Below are 21,196 nucleotides of genomic sequence, written 5' to 3'. Positions count from 1 at the left end.
TAAAAACAGTATTTTTAATAAGGGCAATAATAAGTTCATTGGTAACGAAGCAGCATAAAATTTTAAACAGGAAGGAGAAGAAAACAGAATCAAGAGAGATCTTGAGTCTTATGTCAAACACTACTGATTGCACTGAATGAATATGTTAGAAAGGCCATGAAGAATGGATACTCTACACTGCAGAAAGAATAAGCAGTGATACTGAAGTAGAAAATGACACTTCATATGTGGAAACCACATAAATCATATATTCACACTTAAGAAAAATGTCAAAATTTTCTTCTATAAGAAGAATCAACCTGTTCTACTGGGACAGGTACTGCCTCCAAGTTATCTGCTTTTTATTCTTACAGTCAAAAGTTTGAGGATGGTAAATTATGTCACTACAAAACTTGACTGCAAGCTTCCAGACAGCTTGGATGGTGTCGCTAATGCACTGTTTGACACAAGTACTCATGCAGAATGAGTACTGAGTGAATTTAAGCAAACTAGGAGAAAGCCAGTATGGTACTATTTTCTGAAAATATGTAACTTAAAATACTACTCCTAAAATATGCACTGCGAAAAATTTCATAGTCAAGTCTACTAAATTATACAAAATTTATTATTTATTTTCCTTCACAGACCACTGATGAGCATATTAACATACTAAAATCTCTGTCAAGTGCTGCAATATTAAAATAACCTACCTCTTTTAAGGCTACCATTTCCCAAACATAATGGCTAATACTCTTTTCCACCCTCAGATCATAAAGACTCCCTAGAATTAGTTTTCTAGCACATACTATTAGAGTCCAAAAGGTAAAAGTACAAAACTAAACAGTAGATTGAATTACAACATCCCCAAATATTTAAGTATATCACTGAATGTATCTTCAGTTTCACTGAACTTTCTGTAAACTACATGGTCTCCCAAATGAATTGCTTAAAATTATATTCATGGCAACAAGAGAAGATAAACTGGAAAAAAAAATATTTAATCTCTCTCCAGTCATAAAAATGAACCTACACAATGTTTCTGAAGTACATGGACGATTACTTAAGTAACTTACAGAAAGAACTGCATGGCTGGCTCAGTTGGTAGAGCATGTAGCTCTTGATCTCAGTGTTGCTTTGTTTGAGCCCCAGGCTGGGTGTAGAGATTCCTTTAAAAAAAAAATCTTCAGGGGCGCCTGGGTGGCTCAGTGGGTTAAGCCGCTGCCTTCGGCTCAGGTCATGATCTCGGAGTCCTGGGATCGAGTCCCACATCGGGCTCTCTGCTCAGCAGGGAGCCTGCTTCCCTCTCTCTCTCTGCCTGCCTCTCTGTCTACTTGTGATCTCTCTCTGTCAAATAAATAAATAAAATCTTTTAAAAAAAAAAAATCTTCAGGGCACCTGGGTGGCTCAGTTGGTTAAACATCTGCCTTCAGGGGTGCCTGAGTGGCTCAGTCTGTTAAGCGACTGCCTTCGGCTTAGGTCATGATCCCAGGGTCCTGGGATGGAGCCCCACATCGGACTCCCTGCTCAGCGGGGAGTCTGCTTCTCCCTCTGCCTACTGCTCTGCCTACTTGTACTCTCTATCTGTCAAATAAATAAATTAATTTTTAAAAAAATCTGCCTTCAACTCAGGTCATGATCCCAGGGTCCTGGTATCGAGTACCACATCAAACTCCCAGCTCTGCGGGGAATCTGCTTCTCCCTTTGCCCCTTTCCCCACTCATTCAATCCCTCTCTCCCTCTCAGATAAATAAAATCTTTTAAAAAAAACTTTTTAAAAAACCCCATAAAAAAAAATACTGTCACAAGTACATTTAAACACACACACACACACACACACACACACACAGTATTATGCCAATCTCTTTCCTAGCACCAAAGTCCTTTTTTCCTTCCAGTTTATTCTATCAAATCAGATACAAGTTTACAGAATCAAAGTCAAAATTCTATTTCTCAAAAAGCATAGATCACAGAAAAGAGTAACTATGTAAAGACTGACAGAGAACAAAAGTTACTATCTGAGCAAAATGTTAATAAATCACAGGTGGGATTAGGTTTTTAAATAAAAGAAAATCATAAAAATTTCCCAAATGCTTTATTTCCAGTATAAGAAAGTATCAAACTAACTTGAAAAACATTGTAGACAGTGCTATAACTTGAAAAACATTGTAGACAGTGCTATGAAATTGATGTTGTTGCTCAACATTAATGATGTATACCCTGTAACAAACATATCAAAGAGATCTCAATCCTACCCTCACTTACCTTGCCTTTGGTTCAACAAAACATCATGGCTGACCTATCATCCCACTTACAGATTTTTACTGTTTTTTACTTATTAATTCAAAATAAAAAATAAGGAGGTTAAAAAGAAAGTCTTTCTAGATTCAATGTCACTGACTGTTAAGACTCAAGATCCACTCAAGCAATAAGTAAAATATTTAAAATCTGGGGAAGGTTGATAGTGAGGACTCTTGTTCTCTTTTTCCCCCAATTAAGAGGTATAAAAATGATGGGGAAGATGAATATATCTTTTTAAAAATTTTTTATTTTTTATTAACATATAATGTATTATCAGCCCCAGGGGTACAGGTCTGTAAATCACCAGGTTTACACACTTCACAGCACTCACCATACCTAGCACATACTTTCCCCAGTGTCCATAACCCAACCACCCTCTCCCTATTCCCCTCTCCCCACCCCCCACCGCAACCCTCAGTTTCTTTTGTGAGATTAAGAGTCTCTTATGGGGGCGCCTGGTGGCTCAGTGAGTTAAAGCCTCTGCCTTCGGCTCAGGTCATGCATGATCTCAGGGCCCTGGGATTGAGCCCCACATCGGGCTCTCTGCTCAGCGGGGAGCCTGCTTCCTCCTCTGTCTGCCTGCCTCTCTGCCTACTTGTGATCTCTGTCTGTCAAATAAATAAATAAAATCTTTAAAAAAAAAAAAAAAGGAAGAGTCTCTTATGGTTTGTCTCCCTCCCAATCCCATCTTGTTTCCTTTTTTCCTTCCCTACTCCCCAAACCCGCCACTTTGCCTCTCAACTTCCTCGTATCAGGGAGATCATATGATAATTGTCTTTCTCTGATTGACTTATTTCACTAAGCATAATACCCTCTAGTTCCATCCACGTTGTCGCAAATGGCAAGATTTCATTTCTTTTGATGGCTGCATAGTATTCCGTTGTATATATACCCCACATCTAATTTAACCATTTATCTGTTCATGGACATCTAGGTTCTTTCCAGTTTGGCTATTGTGGGCATTGCTGCTATAAACATTCGGGTGCACATGCCCTTTCAGATCACTACATTTGCATCTTTAGGTTAAATACCCAGTAGTGCAATTTCTGGGTGGTAGGGTAGCTCTATTTACAACTTTTTGAGGAACCTCCATGCTGTTTTCCAGAGTGGTTGCACCAACTTGCATTCCCACCAACAGTGTAGGAGGGTTCCCCTTTCTCTGCATCCTCGCCAGAATCTGTGATTTCCTGCCTTATTAATTTTAGCCATTCTGACTGGGGTGAGGTGGTAGTATCTCATTGTGGTATTGGTTTGTATTTCCCTGATACCAAGTGATGTGGAGCACTTTCTCATGTGTCTGTTGGCCATCTGGATGTCTTCTTTGTAGAAATGTCTGTTCATGTCCTCTGCCCACTTCTTGATTGGATTATTTGTTCTGTGGGTGTTGAGTCTGATAAGTTCTTTACAGATTTTGAATACTAGCCCTTTATCTGATATGTCGTTTGCAAATAGAAGATGAATATATCTTAAAGCTTGTTAACTGGAGAGTATTAAAGCAAACAAGAAAGTGATATTTTCGGAAGTTTTTAAGTACTCTGAAAAAAATTATCAGCTTTCCAAAACAGCAATTTTGAAGTATACAGACCTATTATTATTATTAATATAAAAGCCACTATTCTAAGTATTTAGAAAAAAAACAAAATGGCCCTATAAATTACTTTATTGTTCATGCTTTTAAACAGTGCTGGAAAGGTGCCAAAAAGGGACAGCTAGATGGTGTTGATATAGTCACTCAAGAATATGTATAAATACCTACCATTACAGGTACAACAACAAGGAAACCCTGACCTATTTGAGAATAATTGATACCTAAATGACAGATCAGCATTTTAAAAAAGAGAGGCTTTATTTGTGTAGGTACTGATAGGGTCTGTAGTGGTTTGTACTTTCTATGGGCCATGTACATTAATTATTTTGGAAAGGATTTTTGCAGGTACATAAAGATTTATGTAGGTATATACATTTTATATCAAATTCTAATGCTGGATCCATTTTATTAAAGGACATTCTATAAAACGTATCTTAAAATGTTTTGAAAAGCCAGAAATCTTCAAATCTACATAATCTATCATGGTATAGAGATTTATATATTCTCTGCCCATCATACTAAATTAATCCCTTTAGCACCATGCTAATGAAACATCTATATTTCCCTGTGAGAGATGTGCTAGGTTATATAGAAAAGTCTGAGTTCATTTTCAAATGCTTTAATGCAAAAATGCATAAATAGTATTCTATGGACCCATAAATGCTCTCATCTTTTGGTACTCAAGACTCATCAAAGATCACCATTAACTCAAACAATGTGTCATCTCATTTCTTGGGATATTTATGAGATAATTTGCATAGATATAAAATGTGATATAAATATAGCCCAAGATCAAACATCTAAATAGATTTTTATTCTGAATTCACTGGTTTATGACCAGGGGCTTAGCATGATTTCTAGAGATACTTTTAACAGCAAAACCCATAAAAGAAGGATAAATGATGCATTTTCCTTATATTCCCTATTTTTTCTATTCTATCAGTTCTAAACTACTGGAGAAATTCCGGTATAGTTTAATTACTGAACTCAGAATCATTCATATTCATATTATTACTCTGTGTGGCAAATGTATGTAATCCATGAAGCTATTTTCTCCAGGTTTATTTTAAAGTACGAGAACAAATCAAATATTTCCCACCCATAATTTAAAACCCAGACAAAATTCTTCATGCGAAACATCAAGGGGAAATTATGGCTTACCTCATACTCAATTTCAGGTAAGTTACTCTCATCTGCCTTCTCTAGCTTCTCAGCAGCCCACTTGCTTGCAGCCTCAGCAAGTTCCTTTTCAGTTAGCCTACTGGGTTTGTCTAACACCTAATAAAAATGAAAGAACAGTTCTATTAAAATTCTCAAAAGGATTTAAAATTCCAATACATAAAGAAGTCGCACTTGGGCGGCTCAGTCAGTTAAGCATCTGACTTTGCCCAGGTCATGATCCCAGGGTCCTGGAAGTCAAGCCCTACATAGGGCTTCCAGATCTGTAGGGAGCCTGCTTTACCCTCTCTCTCCACTTGCCACTCCCCCTGCTTGTGCTCACTATCAAATAAATAAAATCTTTAATAATAAAAAGAAGTATATCCCACTTACCTTAAAATCATGTAAGCCTCCAAATTTATATAGATAACAAGTACATTCTTTATTTGCTTTTTAAAAAATATTCAACACAGAATTTCTTTAAGTAGCAATAATTCCTTTTGGCCATACAGATTAGCTCTTACTCCTAAATTCATTTATATAGAACTGCAAAAATTCATCTTAAAGAACAAAGATACTGACAGTTAACTAATATATTAACAATATTTAATATAGGACCATCATACTGATTTCAATGTATCTTGAATTACATTCAATGAAATAAATAATGCCAAAATATCAAGGTAAATTTCTAACTAATGCAATAGAAAAGTCAGATATGCCATTTTTATAATTTGTAATAATTTATATAAATCCTACTTTTTACACAATATTTATACACTTAAATTTCTTTTTTTTTTTTTAAGATTTTATTTATTTATCAGAGAGAGAGAGGGAGAGAGCGAGCACAGGCAGACAGAGTGGCAGGCAGAAGCAGAGGCAGAGGGAGAAGCGGCTCCCCACCGAGCAAGGAGCCAGATGCGGGACTCGATCCCAGGACACTGGGATCATGACCTGAGCCAAAGGCAGCTGCTCAACCAACTGAGCCACCCAGGCGTCCCTTAAATTTCATTTTTTTGATACTTCTACTGGTTCCCTTCTTCAACCATACCCAATATCAAATAATGTATGGAATTTCAAGTTACAGACAGACCTGGGTTTGAATGCCAGATTCATCACTTGCTAGGTAAATGATATTATGTGCACAATTTATGACACTGTGAAGACTTTGGTTCCTCATTTACAAAGCAGATGTTAATAATATTCACTGTTTTATAAAGTAGTTGTGAGAATCAAGAGAAGTAATAGACCTGAAAGTACCTAACACAGTTTGGTACTTCAGTTTTTCTTTCTTTTCCATATTAACTGATACAAATCAGTTATAGTAAAACATTTGAAGATCAATCAGTTCATGAGGTCAACATAAAAATGAAGAAAATAAATTTTTTTTCTGGATCACATGATTCCCATAATACTGTTTACAGACCTACATAACAGAGTAAGATGTAAAATTTCTAAGCCAAGGGACATCTGGGTGTCTCAAAGTGTCTGACTCTTGAGTTCATGACCCTTATGCTCATGATCTCAGGGTTAGGATATCGAGTCCCCATGGAGCATGGACATGGAGCTGCTCAAGATTCTGTCTCCCTCTCCCTCTGTCCCTCTCCCTCTCTTTCAAAAGAAAAACAAACAAACAAACAAAAAACTAAGCCAAATTAGAAAAATCTGTTCCTTGGGCCCATATAGTAGCTCTGATTACATTCTACTTTATGAGCAAACATTTTCATCAACTGTGTCTTTCACCTCTAATTTTGTCTCCACATCTTCTTTAAAGTCACATCATTAATTCCAAACATACCTCCTCTGGATGACAGTGGCATTAAAAATCTTCACATTAGGGGCACCTGGGTGGCACTCTTGGTTTCAGCTGGGGTTGTGATCTCAGGGTCATGACATCAAGCCCCCTATCAGGCTCTGTACTAAACACAGTCTGCCTGGGATTCTCTCTTCCTCTCCCTCTGCCTCCCGCTCATTCTCTTTCTCAAATAAAAATAAGTAAATCTTTAAAATCTCCACATTAGAGTATACTACCATTTATAAAGTGCTTTTATATCCACACCTAAAAAAGTATTTTAATTAAATGGAATTCCATGAAGGTGGTTAGGGCAGACTTTATCACCCTAACTTAAAAACCAAGAAAAGTGAATGTCTAAAAGCTAGTGATTTGCCCAGTCACTAGTAAATGTTAAGCTGGAACTCATGACAAAGGCCCCTGACCTCCTTCTACAGCTTATTCAATTCACCAAACCACCAGCTGGACATCCATAATATTTGCTGAAAGACAGTAACACTGTATGTACGTAGAGTGTTTCCACAGCTCCTGAAGAAGCCTAAATATGTCACTCTAAATCCCTATCCACACATAATGTTAAAAAGGTAGAAGTAATACCTCATTATTACCTAATAATAGATTAAAAAGTAAAACAAACAAACAAAAAAAACAAGGGTGCCTGGGTGGCTCAGTGGGTTAAGCCTCTGCCTTCGGCTCAGGTCATGATCTCAGGGTCCGGTGATTGAGCCCCACATCGGGCTCTCTGCTCAGCAAGGAGCCTGTTTCCCCCTCTCTCCCTATTTATGATCTGTCAAATAAATAATAAAATCTTTTTTTTTTTAAGTTAATAACAAAAAAAACAAAACAAAAACAGGAGTGCCTAGATGGCTCAGTCCCTTTAGCATCTGCCTTCAGCTCAAGTCATGATTACTGGGTCCTAGTATCAAGCCTCACACTGAGATCCCCGCTCAGGTGGGAACCTGCTTTTTCCCTCTCTCCCTGGTCCTCCTCCCTGCTCACAGTCTCTCTTTTAAATAAAATAAAATAAATAAAATCTTTTTTAAAAAGTTAAAAAGACTAAGTTAGAATAAACAACAATATATGTATGAATATATCAAAGAAAAAAATGTATGCCCCATTTTTTGGTATCTGTTTTGAAGAGAAAGTTAGTAAAAATAAAACAAACATTGTTAAGTTCTCTCCAGTAAAGATGAAAGAAAATCTTCTACAGCTGAAATCTTCCATCCATCTTTCATTAAATCTATACAGCTGAAAAACTCATTTGAAATTAACTTCTAACAGTAAAAAACAAATTCTGAAAAATTATTCCTACATGAGGGCAGCCAGAACGTCTTAAAAGAAAAAGCCCTCCACCAAATCAGGAAATCTAGATAAAAGTGTCCCATCGCTGCCATGTAACCCTGGGCAAAGAACACAGCAGGCTGTACTTTCCCAATACTTAAAACGATCATAGATCTAAAACTCTCAAAGTCTGATTCCATTTTAAGACAAAAATGAAAATACCTACTTTACTGTCAAAAACAGCTAAAATTTTAGAAAGAGGAACCTCTCACACTGTTGGTGGGAATGCAAGCTGGTGTAGTCACTCTGGAAAACAGTATGGAGGTTCCTCAAAAAGTTGAAAATAGAGTACCCTACAACCCAGCAATTGCACTACTGAGTATTTACCCTAAAGATACAAAAGTAGTGATCCGAAGTGGCACGTGCACCTAATGTTTATAGCAGCAATGTCCACAACAGCCAGACTATGGAAAGAGCCTAGATGTTCTTCAAAAGATGAATGAACAAAGAAGATGTGATACACACACGCATGTGCGCGCATAATGGAATATTCTGCAGCCACCAAAAAACCAAATTCTTGACATTTGCAACAACATGGATGGAACTAGAGGATATTATGCTAAGCGAAATAAGTCAATCAGAGAAAGACAATTATCATGTGATCTCACTGATACAAGGAATTTGAGAAACAAGACAGAGGACCATAGGGAAAGGGAGAGAAAAATGAAACAAGACGAAATCAGAGAGGGAGAAAAACCATAAGATACTCTTAATCTCAGGAAATAAACTGAGGGTTGCTGGAGGGGAGGGGAGCGGGAGGGATGGGGTGGTTGGGTAATGGACATTGGGGTAGGTATGTGCTACGGTGAGCGCTGTGAATTGTGTAAGACTGATGAATCACAAACTTGTACCCCTGAAACAAATAACACATTATACCTTAATTTAATTAAAAGAAAAAACAAACGCAAGGCTGACAGGATTATTAAGGGGATTAAATGAGTCATTATCTGCAAAGGTCTTAGAAGAGGGTCTGGAGATTAAGCATCTGCCTTTGACTCAGGCCATGATCTCAGGGTGTTGAGATAGAGTCCAGCGAGGGACTCCCTGCTCAGCTGGGAGTCTGTTTCTCCCTCTGCCTCTCCCCTCTGCTCGTGCACACACACTCTCTCTCTCTCAAGTAAATAAAATCCTAAAAAAAAGAAATTGCTAAAATTCACTATGATTGCTTCCCACTAACATGTACCACAAAGTCCTAATGCTGTAACTTATATTTATACTATACTTCAGAAGAAATGAGTATTTCATATATCCTAATTTAAACATTCATAGTGAGTTGGATGGGCAACTATTATGTCTTTTCTTTCATTTCTACCTGACAATAAAAACAAGTCAGTCTCTGAGGGGATAAAGCACCCCTGACATGGTAAGGCAGAACCAAAGTTTTAATCAAGCTTTCCTATTCAAAACCAGCATTCTAGATCCCTCAGACTTCCGCGAAAGTTCTAAAGACACAACATGTCACAAAGACAAGTTTTTCTTTTCTTTTTTGCTTTGAGGCAGTGAAGCAGCTACTCCCTGAATACAGCACAGGTGACGTCTGTCTCCTCTTGCTGAAAAGCCAAATATACCAAAGACAGAAAAACAGGAAAGTGAAGAAAGAAGAGAATACAAGTAACAACATTTATGGAAAGTCAACCTGAGGTTGGGGAAGAGAACCTCTAACTGCTAAGAGCAAATGGAAAGAGCAAATTAAGGATTAGAATCATGGATCACCTGTACAACATGTTTTGAGACACTGGAAGGTAGGAATAAGAATGAAATAGGAGTAGCTATGATCTTCAGAAAATTATTTAAGTTCTGAGACTTCTCTATAAAATGGAGATACAGATCTACTTTTTAAAATTATAAAATAATTACAACCATGGCATATGCTAACACCTGCATCACATCACATAATTACCATTTCTTCTTTGCGGTAAGAACATTTAAGATCTCTTAGCAAATTTTAAGTATACAGTACTATTAACTATAATCACTAAGCTGTACATTAGATCTCCAGAACTTACCATCATACAGATGGAAATTTATACTCTGACCAATATCTCCTCCCCTTTTCCCTCAACTCCTAGCCCCTACTGACCACTAATCTGTTCCTATGAATTCAGCTTTTTTAGATTCCACATTTTTTTAAAAGATTTTATTTATTTACTTGAAAACGAGAGAAAGCAAGAGCAGGGGAAGAAGGAGAGGGAGAGGCAGGCTCCCTGCTGAGCAAGGAGCCTGACACTGGACTCCAAGATCATGACCTGAGCCCGAGGCAGACGCTTAACTGAGTCACCCAGGTGCCACTTTAGATTCCACATCTAAGTGAAATACAGTACTTAATCTTTCTCTAACTGGCTTATCATCATAATAAGGTCCATCCATTTTGTCACAAATGCTAGGATGTCCTTTCTCAGAGTTCAGTATATTCCACTGTGTATATATACCACATCTTCTGTATTCATTTATCTGTAGAAGGACACTTAGGTTGTTTTCAGGTCTTGGTTACTATGAATAATGCTGCAATAAACAGCATTTGATATCCTCTTTTCATTACCTTTGGATATATACCCAGATATGGGATTTCTGGATCATATGACAGTCCTATTTTTACTTTTTTGAGGAATCCCCATGCTGTTTTCCATAGTGGCTACACAAATTTACATTCCTACCAACAGTGCACAAGGGTTCCCTTTCCTCCACACCCTCACAAACATTTGTTACCTCATCTTTTTGACGATAGTCATTCTAACAGCCGTTGAGATGATATCTCACTATAGTTTTGATTTCTATTTCCCAGATAATTAGTGATGTTAAGTACCTTTTTGTATACCTCTTGGCCATTTGTATGTCTTCCTTGAAGAAAAATGTCTCTTTAGTTCCATTGCTCAATTTTTAATTGGACTGCTTGATTTTTTTGCTATTGAGCTGTGTAAGTTCTTCATATACTTTAGATAATAACCCCTTATCAGATTCATGATTTGTAAATATTTTCTACCAGTCTTTAGGTTGCTTTTTTCATTTTGTTGACTGTTTTCCTTTGCTGTGCAGAAGCTTTTTACTTTAAAGTGATCCCACTTGTTTATTTTTGCTTTTGCTGCCTCTGCTTTTGGTGTTAAATCTAAAAAACTCATTGCCAAGACTGATGCCAGAGAACTGACCACCTATGTTTTCTTCTAGGTCTTCTAATGTTTTAGGTCTTACTTTCAAGTCTTTAATCCACTTGGAGTTGATTTCATATATGGTGTAAACTAGGGGTCCAGTTTCATTATGTTGTATGTTGCTCAGTTTTCCCAACACTATTTATTGAAAAGACTACCCTTTTTCCTATTATATACTCTTGGCTCCTGCACTGTAAATTCATTGACCATATATGCATGGGTTTACTTCTGAGGTCTCTATTCTTTTCCATTGATTGATATGTCTGTTTTTATGCCAATACCATACTGTTGGGATAACTACAGCTTTGTAATATAGTTTGAAATCAAGAAGCATGATGCCTCCATCTTTGCTCTTCTTAAAACTGCTTTGGTCATTTGGGGTCTTCTGTGATTCCATACAAATTTTAGGTCGATTTGTTCTAGTTCTGTGAAAAATGCCATTGGTTTTTTTTTTTTTTTTTTTTAAAGATTTTATTTATTTATTTGACAGAGAGAAATCACAAGTAGATGGAGAGGCAGGCAGAGAGAGAGAGGAAGGGAAGCAGGCTCCCTGCTGAGAAGAGAGCCCGATGCGGGACTCGATCCCAGGACCCTGAGATCATGACCTGAGCTGAAGGCAGCGGCCTAACCCACTGAGCCACCCAGGCGTCCCTGCCATTGGTTTTTTGATAAGAATTGCCCAGAATCTGTAGACTGCTTTGAGTAGTATGGACATTTTAAGAATATTAATCATTCCAATCCATGAACATGGATTATCTTTCCATTCATTTGTGTCTTCTTCAACTTCTTTCATCAATGTTTTAAAATTTTCAGCATAAAGGTGTTTCACCTCTGTGATTAAATTTACTCCGAAATATTTTCTTTTTCATGCTATTGTAAATGGAAATGTTTTCTTAACTTCACTTTTTGATAGTTTATAATTGCTGTATAGAAACGCAACTAACCTTTGCATATTGATTTTGAATCCCAAAACTTTACTGAATTTATATATTAATTCTAACAGCTGTTTAGTTGACACTTTATGGTTTTCAATATTTAAAAATGTCACCAAAAAAAGACAGACTTACTTCTCCCTTTCCGATTTGGATGCTTTTTATTTCTTTTTCTTTTTCTTGCCTAACTATTCTGGCCAGGACTTCTGGTTCTATGCTGGTTAGAAGTGACAAGAGTAGACCAGCTATTTTGTTCCTGATCTTTGAGGTAAAGCGTTCAGTTTTTTACCACTAAGTATAATGTTAGCTCTTCGCTTGTCATATCAGACCTTTAATTGTTGAGGTATATTCCATCAATACCCAGTCTATTCAGAGTTTTTAGCATGAATGGGTGTGGAATTCTGTCAAATGGGGGTTTTTTTGCATCTATTGAGATGATCATACATTTTTAACCTTCATTTTGTTAATGCAATATATCACACTGATTGATTTGTGGATACCAAACGATCCTTGCATCGCTGGAATAAATCCCATGTGATCATGGTGTATGATCCTTTTAATGTGCTATGGAATTTTATACAGTAATATTTTATTGCAGATTACCACATCTGTATTCATCAGAGATACTGGCCTATAATATTCTTTAATTTAATTTAAGAAAATTATTTCACTTCTGAACATCTTTTTTTTTTTAAGATTTTTTTTTATTTATTTGACAGAGAAAGAAATCACAAGTAGGCAGAGAGGCAGGCAGAGACAGAGGGGAAAGCAGGCTCCCTGCCAAGCAGAGAGCCTAATGTGGGGCTCAATCCCCAGATTCTCAACAAGATCCTAGCTAATACGATCCAACAGTAAATTAAAAAGATTATCCACCATGACCAGGTGGGATTTATCCATGGGATGTAAGGGTGGTTCAACATTTGCAAATCAATGTGATAAAACAAATCAGTAAGAGAAGAGAGAAGAACCGCATGGTCCTCTCAATTGAGGCAGAAAAAGCATTTGACAAATATAGCATCTGTTCCTGATTAAAACAATTCAAAGTATAAGGATCTTATATGGAGCATTCCTCAACTTCATAAAATCTATCTATGAAAAACCCACAGTGAATATCATCCGTAATGGGGAGAAGCTGACAGCATTCCCTTTGAGATCAGGAACATGATAAGGATGTCCACTTTCACCACTGTTGTTCAACATAGTGCTAGAAGTCCTAGCAACAGCAACCAGACAACAAAAAGAAATAAAAGGTATTCAAATTGGCAAAGAAGACGTCAAACTCTCTCTCTTTGCAGATGACATGATACTTTATATGGAAAACCCAAAAGACTCCACCCCTAAACTACTAGAACTTATACAGCAATTCAGTAATATGACAGAATACAAAAATCAATGTACACAAAGCAATCGCTTTCTTATACACCAACAATGAAAATATAGAAAGAGAAATCAGAGAATCGATTCCACTTACTATAGTACCAAGAACCATAAGATACCTGGGAACCTGGGAATAAACCTAACCAAAGAGGTAAAGGATCTGTACTCGAGGAAGTATGGAACACTCATGAAAGAAATTGAAGAAGACAAAAAGATGGAAGACCATTCCATGCTCATGGATCAGAAGACTAAACACTGTTAAAATGTCTATACTGCCGAGAGCAATCTATACTTTCAATGCCATCCTGATCAAAATTCTACTGGAATTTTTAAGAGCTGGAACGAACAAACATAAAATTTGTATGGAACCAGAAGAGACCCCGAATTGCTAAGGAAATGTTGAAAAAGATTAAAAAAAAAAAAACTGGGGGTATCACGTTGCCTGATTTCAAGCTTTACTACAAAGCTGTGATCATGAAGACAGCATGGTACTGGCACAAAAACAGGCACATAGGCCAGTGGAACAGAGTAGAAAGCCCAGATATGGGCCCTCAACTCTATGGTCAAATAATCTTCAACAAAGCAGGAAAAAATATAAAGTGGAAAAAAGTCTCTTCAAGAAATGGTGCTGGGAAAATTGTGGACAGCTATGTGTAGAAGAATGAAACTCGACAATTCCCTTACACCATACACAAAGATAAACTCGAAATGGATAAAAAAAACCTCAACATAAGGCAGGAATCTATCAAAATCCTAGAGGAGAACACAGGCAGTAACCTCTTCAACATGAGCCACAGCAACTTCTTTCAAGGTATGTCTCCAAAGACAAAGGAAACAAAAACGAAAATGAACTTTTGGGACTTCATCAAGATCAAAAGCTTCTGCACAGCAAAAGAAACAGTCAACAAAACAAAGAGGCAACCCACAGAATGGAGAAGATATTCACAAATCATGCTACAGACAAAGGGCTGATATCCAAGATCTATAAAGAACTCCTCAAACTCAACACACAAAACAGATAATCACAAAATGGGCAGAAGACATGAATAGACACTTCTGCAAAGAAGATACACAAATGGCTAACAGACACATGAAAAAATGTTCATCAGCATTAGCTATCAGGGAGATTCAAATCAAAACCACACTGAGATACCACCTTACACCAGTCAGAATGGCCAAAATTAGTAAAACAGTAAACAACGAGAGTTGGAGAGGATGTGGAGAAAGGGGAACCTTCTTACACTGTTGGTGGGAATGCAAGTTGGTGCAGCCACCTTGGAAAACAAGTGTGGAGATTCCTCAAAAAATTAAAAATAGAGCTACCCTATGACCCTGTGATTGCAGTATTTGGGTATTTACCCCAAAGATACAGATGTAGTGAAAAGAAGGGCCACCTGTACCCCAATGTTCATAGCAGCAATGGCCACAGTTGCCAAACTGTGGAAAGAACCAAGATGCCCTTCGATGGATGAATAGATAAAGATATGGTCCATTATACAATGAAGTATTATGCCTCCATCAGAAAGGATGAATACCCACCTTATGTATCAACATAAACGGGATTGGAAGAGATTACGGTGAGTGAAATAAGTCAAGCAGAGAGAGTCATTTATCATATGGTCGCACTTACTTGTGGTGCATAAGGAATAACACGGAGGACATTGGAAGATGGAGAGGAGAAGTGAATTAGGGGAAATCAGAGGGGGAGACAAACCATGAGAGACTGTGAACTCTGAGAAACAAACTGAGGGTTTTGGAGGGGAGGGAGTGGGAGGTTGGGTGAAGCTACTGGTGGGTATTATGGAGGGCACGTATTACATGGACCACTGGGTATGGTGCATAAACAATGATTCTGGAACACTGAAAAAAATAAAATTTAATTTAAAAAAAGATTTTATTTATTTGACAAAAGAGAGAGATCACAAGCAGGCAGAGAGGCAGGCAGAGAGAGAGGGGAAGTAGGCTCCCTGCTGAGCAGAGAGCCTGATGTGGGGCTCGATCCTAGGACCCAGAGATCATGACCTGAGCCAAAGGCAGAGGCCTAAACCACTGGGCCACCCAGGTACCCCTGAACATTTTCTATAAAACGGAGATATATATATCTAATTATACTAGGGGATTTCTGTATGAATAAGAGAAAAAAATATTTACTATAGTAACTAGAATCAGGTAGTTATACAATAAATATTAGGTCTCTGACTATACACACCCCTCCTAAAATAAAAGCACAGTCTATCAAATATGCCCCATATGAATATTCATTCCCACCTTGTTATGGTCAAAATGAGTAATGACTGAAATTAAATATTAATTTTAGCATGCCCTGTGGAGAAAATAATATGAGAAAACTGTTCATTTTTCTGGTAGCTACATTCAAGTTGTGGTTACTTAAGATTCAAGTTTTGGGGGCGCCTGGGTGGCTCAGTGGTTTAAGCCTCTGATTCAGCTCGGGTCATGATCTCAGGGTCCTGGCATCAAGCCCCACATCGGGTTCTCTGCTCAGCGGGGAGCCTGCTTCCCCCTCTCTCTGCCTGCTTCTCTGCCTACTTGTCATCTCTCTCTCTGTCTGTCAAATAAATAAATAAAAAATCTTTAAAAAGAAAAAAAAAAGATTCAACTTTTGGGTTTTTTTAATTATTTTCCTGTATCTCTACAGTGGACCCATGAACAACACAGGTTTGAACTCTGTAGGTCCACTTATATGTGGATTTTTTACTATTCATTACTATAAATGCATTTCTCTTATGACTTTTAAGATTTTATTTATTTGAGAGAGAGAGAGAAAAGGGAGAGCACAAGCGGGAAAGCAACAAAGAGAGAGGGAGCAGGCTCCCCACTGAGCAGGGTGCTGAATGTGGGCCTCAATCTCAGAACCCGGGGAACATGACCTAAGCTGAAGGCACATGCATAACCTACTTAACCACCCAGGTGCCTCTCTCTTATGATTTTTGTAACATTTTCTTTTTTTCTAACTAACTTTACTGCAAGAATATAGTGTATAATATATATAGCATACAAAATATGTTAATTGATATAATCAGTTAGGATTCCAGTTGACAGCAGGCTATAAGTAGTTAAGGGGAGCCAAAATTTATGTATGAATTTTTGACTGCACTGGAGGTCAGTACTCACAACCCCTATGTTGTTCAAGGGTCAACAGTACTTTTTTCTTTTTATAACTATTTTATTTTTTTGGTCATTTTTGTACTTTAAGATCAATTAACATATAATGTACCATTAGTTTCAGATGTAGAGGTCAGTGATTCAACAGTCTTATATAATACCCAGTGCTCATTACATCACAAGGCCTCCTTAATGTCCAACAACTGGTTATCCCATCCCCCCACCCTTCTTCCCTCCAGAAACCCTCAGTTTGCATCCTATGATTAAGAGTTTATGTTTTTTCCCCCTCTCTGATTTCGTATTGTTTTATTTTTTCCTCTCTTCCCCTATGATTCTCTGCCTTGTTTATTAAATTTCACATATCAGTGAGATCATATAATTGTCTTTCTCTGATTAACTTATTTCACTTATCCTAATACCTTCTAGTTCCATCCAAGACATTGCAAATGGCAAGATTTCAATATTTTTATTTCTGAGTAGTATTTCATTTTATACACACACACACACAAACACACACACACACACACACACACACACATATACACACACATACCACATTTTCTTTATCCATTTAATCTGTAGATGGACATCTGGACTCTTTCCATAGTTTGGCTATTGTGGAAATTGCTGCTGTAAACATTGGGGGGCATGTGCCCCTTTGGATTAATACATTTGTATCACTGGGTTACATACCTAGTAATATGACAGCTGCATCATAGGGTAGCTTTATTTTCAACTTTTTGAGGAACCTCCATACTGTTTTCCAAGAGGGCTCCCCTTTCTCCATATCCTCACCAACACCTATAGTTTCCTAACTTCTTCATTTTAGCCATCTGGGAGTTCCTGGGTGGCTCAGGGGGTTAAGCCTCTGCCTTCAGCTCAGGTCATGATCTCAGGGTCCTGGGATCCAGCCCCACATCAGGCTCTCTGCTCTGCGGGGCATCTGCTTCCCCCTCCCTTTCTGCCTGCCTCTCTGCCTACTTGTGATCTGTCAAATAAATAAAGTTTTTTTTGTTTGGTTTTTTTTTTTTAATTTTAGCCATCCTTACTGGTGAGATTCTTAGGTATCCTAGGCATCTTACTCATTGTGGTTTTGATTTGCATTTCCCTGATGATGAGTGATGCTGAGCAGTTTTTCATGTGACTGTTGGCCGTTTGTATGTCTTCTTTGGAGAAATATCTGTTTGTGTTTTCTGCCGATCTCCTGATTGAATTATTTGTTCTTTGGGTGTTGAGTTTGAGAAGTTCTTTATAGATTTTGGATACTAGCCCTTTAACTGGTAAGACACTTGGCAAAGATCCTTCTGCATTCTGTCGGCTGTCTTTTGGTGTTGTCTACTGTTTCCTTTGGTATACAAAAACTTTTTATCTTAATGAAGTAACAATAGTTCATTTTTGCTTTTCTTTCCCTTGCTTCTGGAGACATATCTAGCAAGGAGTTGCTGCATCTAAGGTCACAGAGATTGCTGCCTGTGTTCTCCTCTAGGATTTGGATGGATTCCTGTATCACATTTAGGTCTTTCATCCATTTTGAGTTTATTTTGTGTATGGTATAAGAAAAATGGTCCAGTTTCATTTTTCATGCATGTGGCTATCCAATTTTCCTAACACCATTTGTTGAAGAGACTATTTTTTTTCCATTGGATATTCTTCCCTGCTTTGTCAAAGATTAGTTAACCATAGAACTGAAGGTCCATTTCTGGGCTATTCTGTTCCATCGATCTATGTGTCTGTTTTTATGCCAGTACCATACTGTCTTGATGATTACGGCTGTGTAATACAGCTTGACGTCTTGAATTCTGATGCCACCAGCTTTGGTTTTCTTTTTCAATATTCTTTGGCTAATCGGGGTCATTTCTGGTTCCATACAAATTTTAGGATTATACGTTCCAGTTCTGTGAAAAAAGCTGATGATATTTTGATAGGGATTGTACTGCATGTATAAGTCACTCTACGTAGCAAAAACAATTTAATAGTATTTGTTCTTCTAATCCATAAGCATGGAAGGTTTTTCCATTTCTTTTTGTCTTCCTCAATTTCTTTGATGAGTATTCTATAATTTTCTGAGTACAGATCCTTTGCCTCTGTGGTTAGGTTTATTCTTAAGTACCTTACAGTTTTTGGTACAATTGTAAATGGGACTGACTCCTTAATTTCTCTTTCTTCTGTCTCATTGTTAGTGTATAGAAATGCAACTGATTTCTTTGCTTTGATTTTATAGCTTGCCACTTTGCTGAATTCCTAAATGAGTTCTAGCAATTTTTTGGTGGAGTCTTTTGGGTTTTCCATATATAGTATCAAGTCATCTGCAAAGAGTGGGAGTTTGACTTCTTCTATGCTGATTCAGATGTCTTTTATTTCTGTTTGTGTCTAATTGCTGAGGTTACGACTTCTAGTACTATGCTGAGCAGCAGTGGTAATAGTGGACATACCTGCCATGTCTCTGACCTTAAGGGAAAAACTCTCAGTTTTTCCCCATTAAGAATGATATTCACTGTGGACTTTTCATATATGGCTTTTATGATATTGAGTTATATATCCCTATATAACTATCTATATAACTATATAACTATATATATATATATATATATGTATCTCCCTACCTTGTGAAGAGTTTTAATCAAGAAAGGAAGCTGGGGCACCTGGGTGGCTCAGTGGGTTAAGCCACTGCCTTCAGGGACGCCTGGGTGTTTCAGTTGGTTGGACGACTGCCTTCGGCTCAGGGCGTGATCCTGGAGTCCCAGGATCGAGTCCCACATCAGGCTCCCAGCTCCATGGGGAGTCTGCTTCGCTCTCTGACCTTCTCCTCGCTCATGCTCTCTCTCACTGTCTCTCTCTCTCAAATAAATAAATAAAATCTTTTAAAAAAAAAAAAAAAAAGCCACTGCCTTCAGCTCAGGTCATGATCTTGTGGTCCTGGGATCAAGTCCGGCATTGGGTTCTCTGCTCAGTGGGGAGCCTGCTTCCCCCCACCCCAACCGCTGCCTGCCTCTCTGCCTACTTGTGATTTCTACCTGTCAAATAAATAAATTAATAAAATCTTTTTTTAAAAAAAGAAAGGAAGGAAGCTGTACTTTGTCAAATGCTTTTTCTGCATATACTGAAAGGATCATATGGTTCTTGTCCTTTCTTTTATTTATGCAGTGTATCACACTGATGGACATGCAGATGTTGAACCACCCTTGTAGCCCAGGGGAAAAAACCCCACGTAGTGTAGTGAATAATCCTTTTTTTTTTTTCATCATGGTAAAGACTGCTTTATTGGTGGCAGTTAGTATGAGTCAATAAATACTGATCCCCAAATAACTCATTTATTTACAGTTACTGGTCCATAGAGAGCTGAACAAAACTGACCCAACTGTCTGCTGAGATGATAAACTGAAGTCAATCCTGCTTCTTGGGAAATGAAGCCATAGCTAGCTAATATATGGCATATGCTGTTCTACCAACTGTAAGCATCATAGTAGCTCTATACAGGAGGGCATCAGCTACTCCACCCTTTAGATGCACTGGAATTCCATTATCCTCCTGGAACAGCTTTTGTTTCTCTGGAACTTTATTTTCAAACTGCCTGCGTGAAGCAGTACTTATGGTCCTGTGGGCAATCTGACGATTGCCACAGCATCTTGGCTCAGTTAATACCCACCAACTGCGACAACTGACCACCAAGAATGAAACTCCCCACACCGGAACTGGAACTTGTAAATCATCCTTTTAATATACTGCTGGAGCCTACTGGCTAGTGTCTTCGTGAGAACTTTTACATCCATGCTCACCAGGGATATTGATCTGTAATTCTTTTGGGTGGGGTCTTGGTCTGGTTTTGGGACCAAGGTAATGCTGGCCTGCCTCATGGAAGGAGTGTGAAAGTTTGCCTTCCATTTCTATTTTTTTAAATTGTTTCAAAAGAATAGGTATTAATTCTTTTTTAAATGATTGGTAGAATTCTCCTGGGAAGCCATCTGGCCCTGGACTCTTTTTTGTTGGGAGATTTGTGTTTACTGACTCAATTTCCTTACTGGTTATGGGTCTCTTCAGGTTTTGTCTTCTGTTTCTTTCTGTTTCTGTTTTGATGGTTTATATATCTCCAAGAATGTACCCATTTCTTCCAGACTGCCTAATTTGCTGGTATGAACTTGCTCACAATATGCTCTTAAAACAGCGTTTCCTTGGTGTTGCTTGCGATCTCTCCTCCTTCTTTCATATTCATTTGGGTCCTTTCTCTTTTCTTTTTGATATGGCTGGCCAGGGGTTTATCAATCTTTCAATTCTTTCAAAGAACCAAGCTCCTAGTTTCATTGATCTGTTCTACTATTGTTTTTGTTTCTATTTCATTGATTTCTGCTCTGAAGTTTATTATTTCTCTTCTCCTGCTGGGTTTGGGCTTTATTTGCTGTTCTTTCTCCAATTCCTTTAAGAGTAAGGTTAGGTTTATATTTGAGCCCTATGTTGTTTCTTGAGAAAG

General features: G+C 37.8%; 1 protein-coding gene across 6 annotated transcripts in view; it reads right to left on the bottom strand.

Annotated features, from left to right (window-relative positions):
• The window catches only part of PPHLN1 (periphilin 1), a 160,860-nt gene that overhangs the window by 66,814 nt on the left and 72,850 nt on the right, over positions 1–21,196 (bottom strand). For all 6 annotated transcript variants that reach the window (XM_044228674.1, XM_044228671.1, XM_044228673.1 and 3 more), the window contains one exon: positions 5,027–5,143. In XM_044228674.1, the coding sequence (XP_044084609.1) occupies positions 5,027–5,143 (117 nt within the window). The remainder of the gene's footprint in view (positions 1–5,026; positions 5,144–21,196) is intronic.

Source organism: Neovison vison, chromosome 12 (genome assembly GCF_020171115.1).
Source record: "Neovison vison isolate M4711 chromosome 12, ASM_NN_V1, whole genome shotgun sequence".
Lineage (NCBI taxonomy): Eukaryota > Metazoa > Chordata > Mammalia > Carnivora > Mustelidae > Neogale > Neogale vison.
The sequence above is the reverse complement of the archived record's forward strand: the minus strand, read 5'-3'. Positions and strand labels throughout refer to the sequence as shown.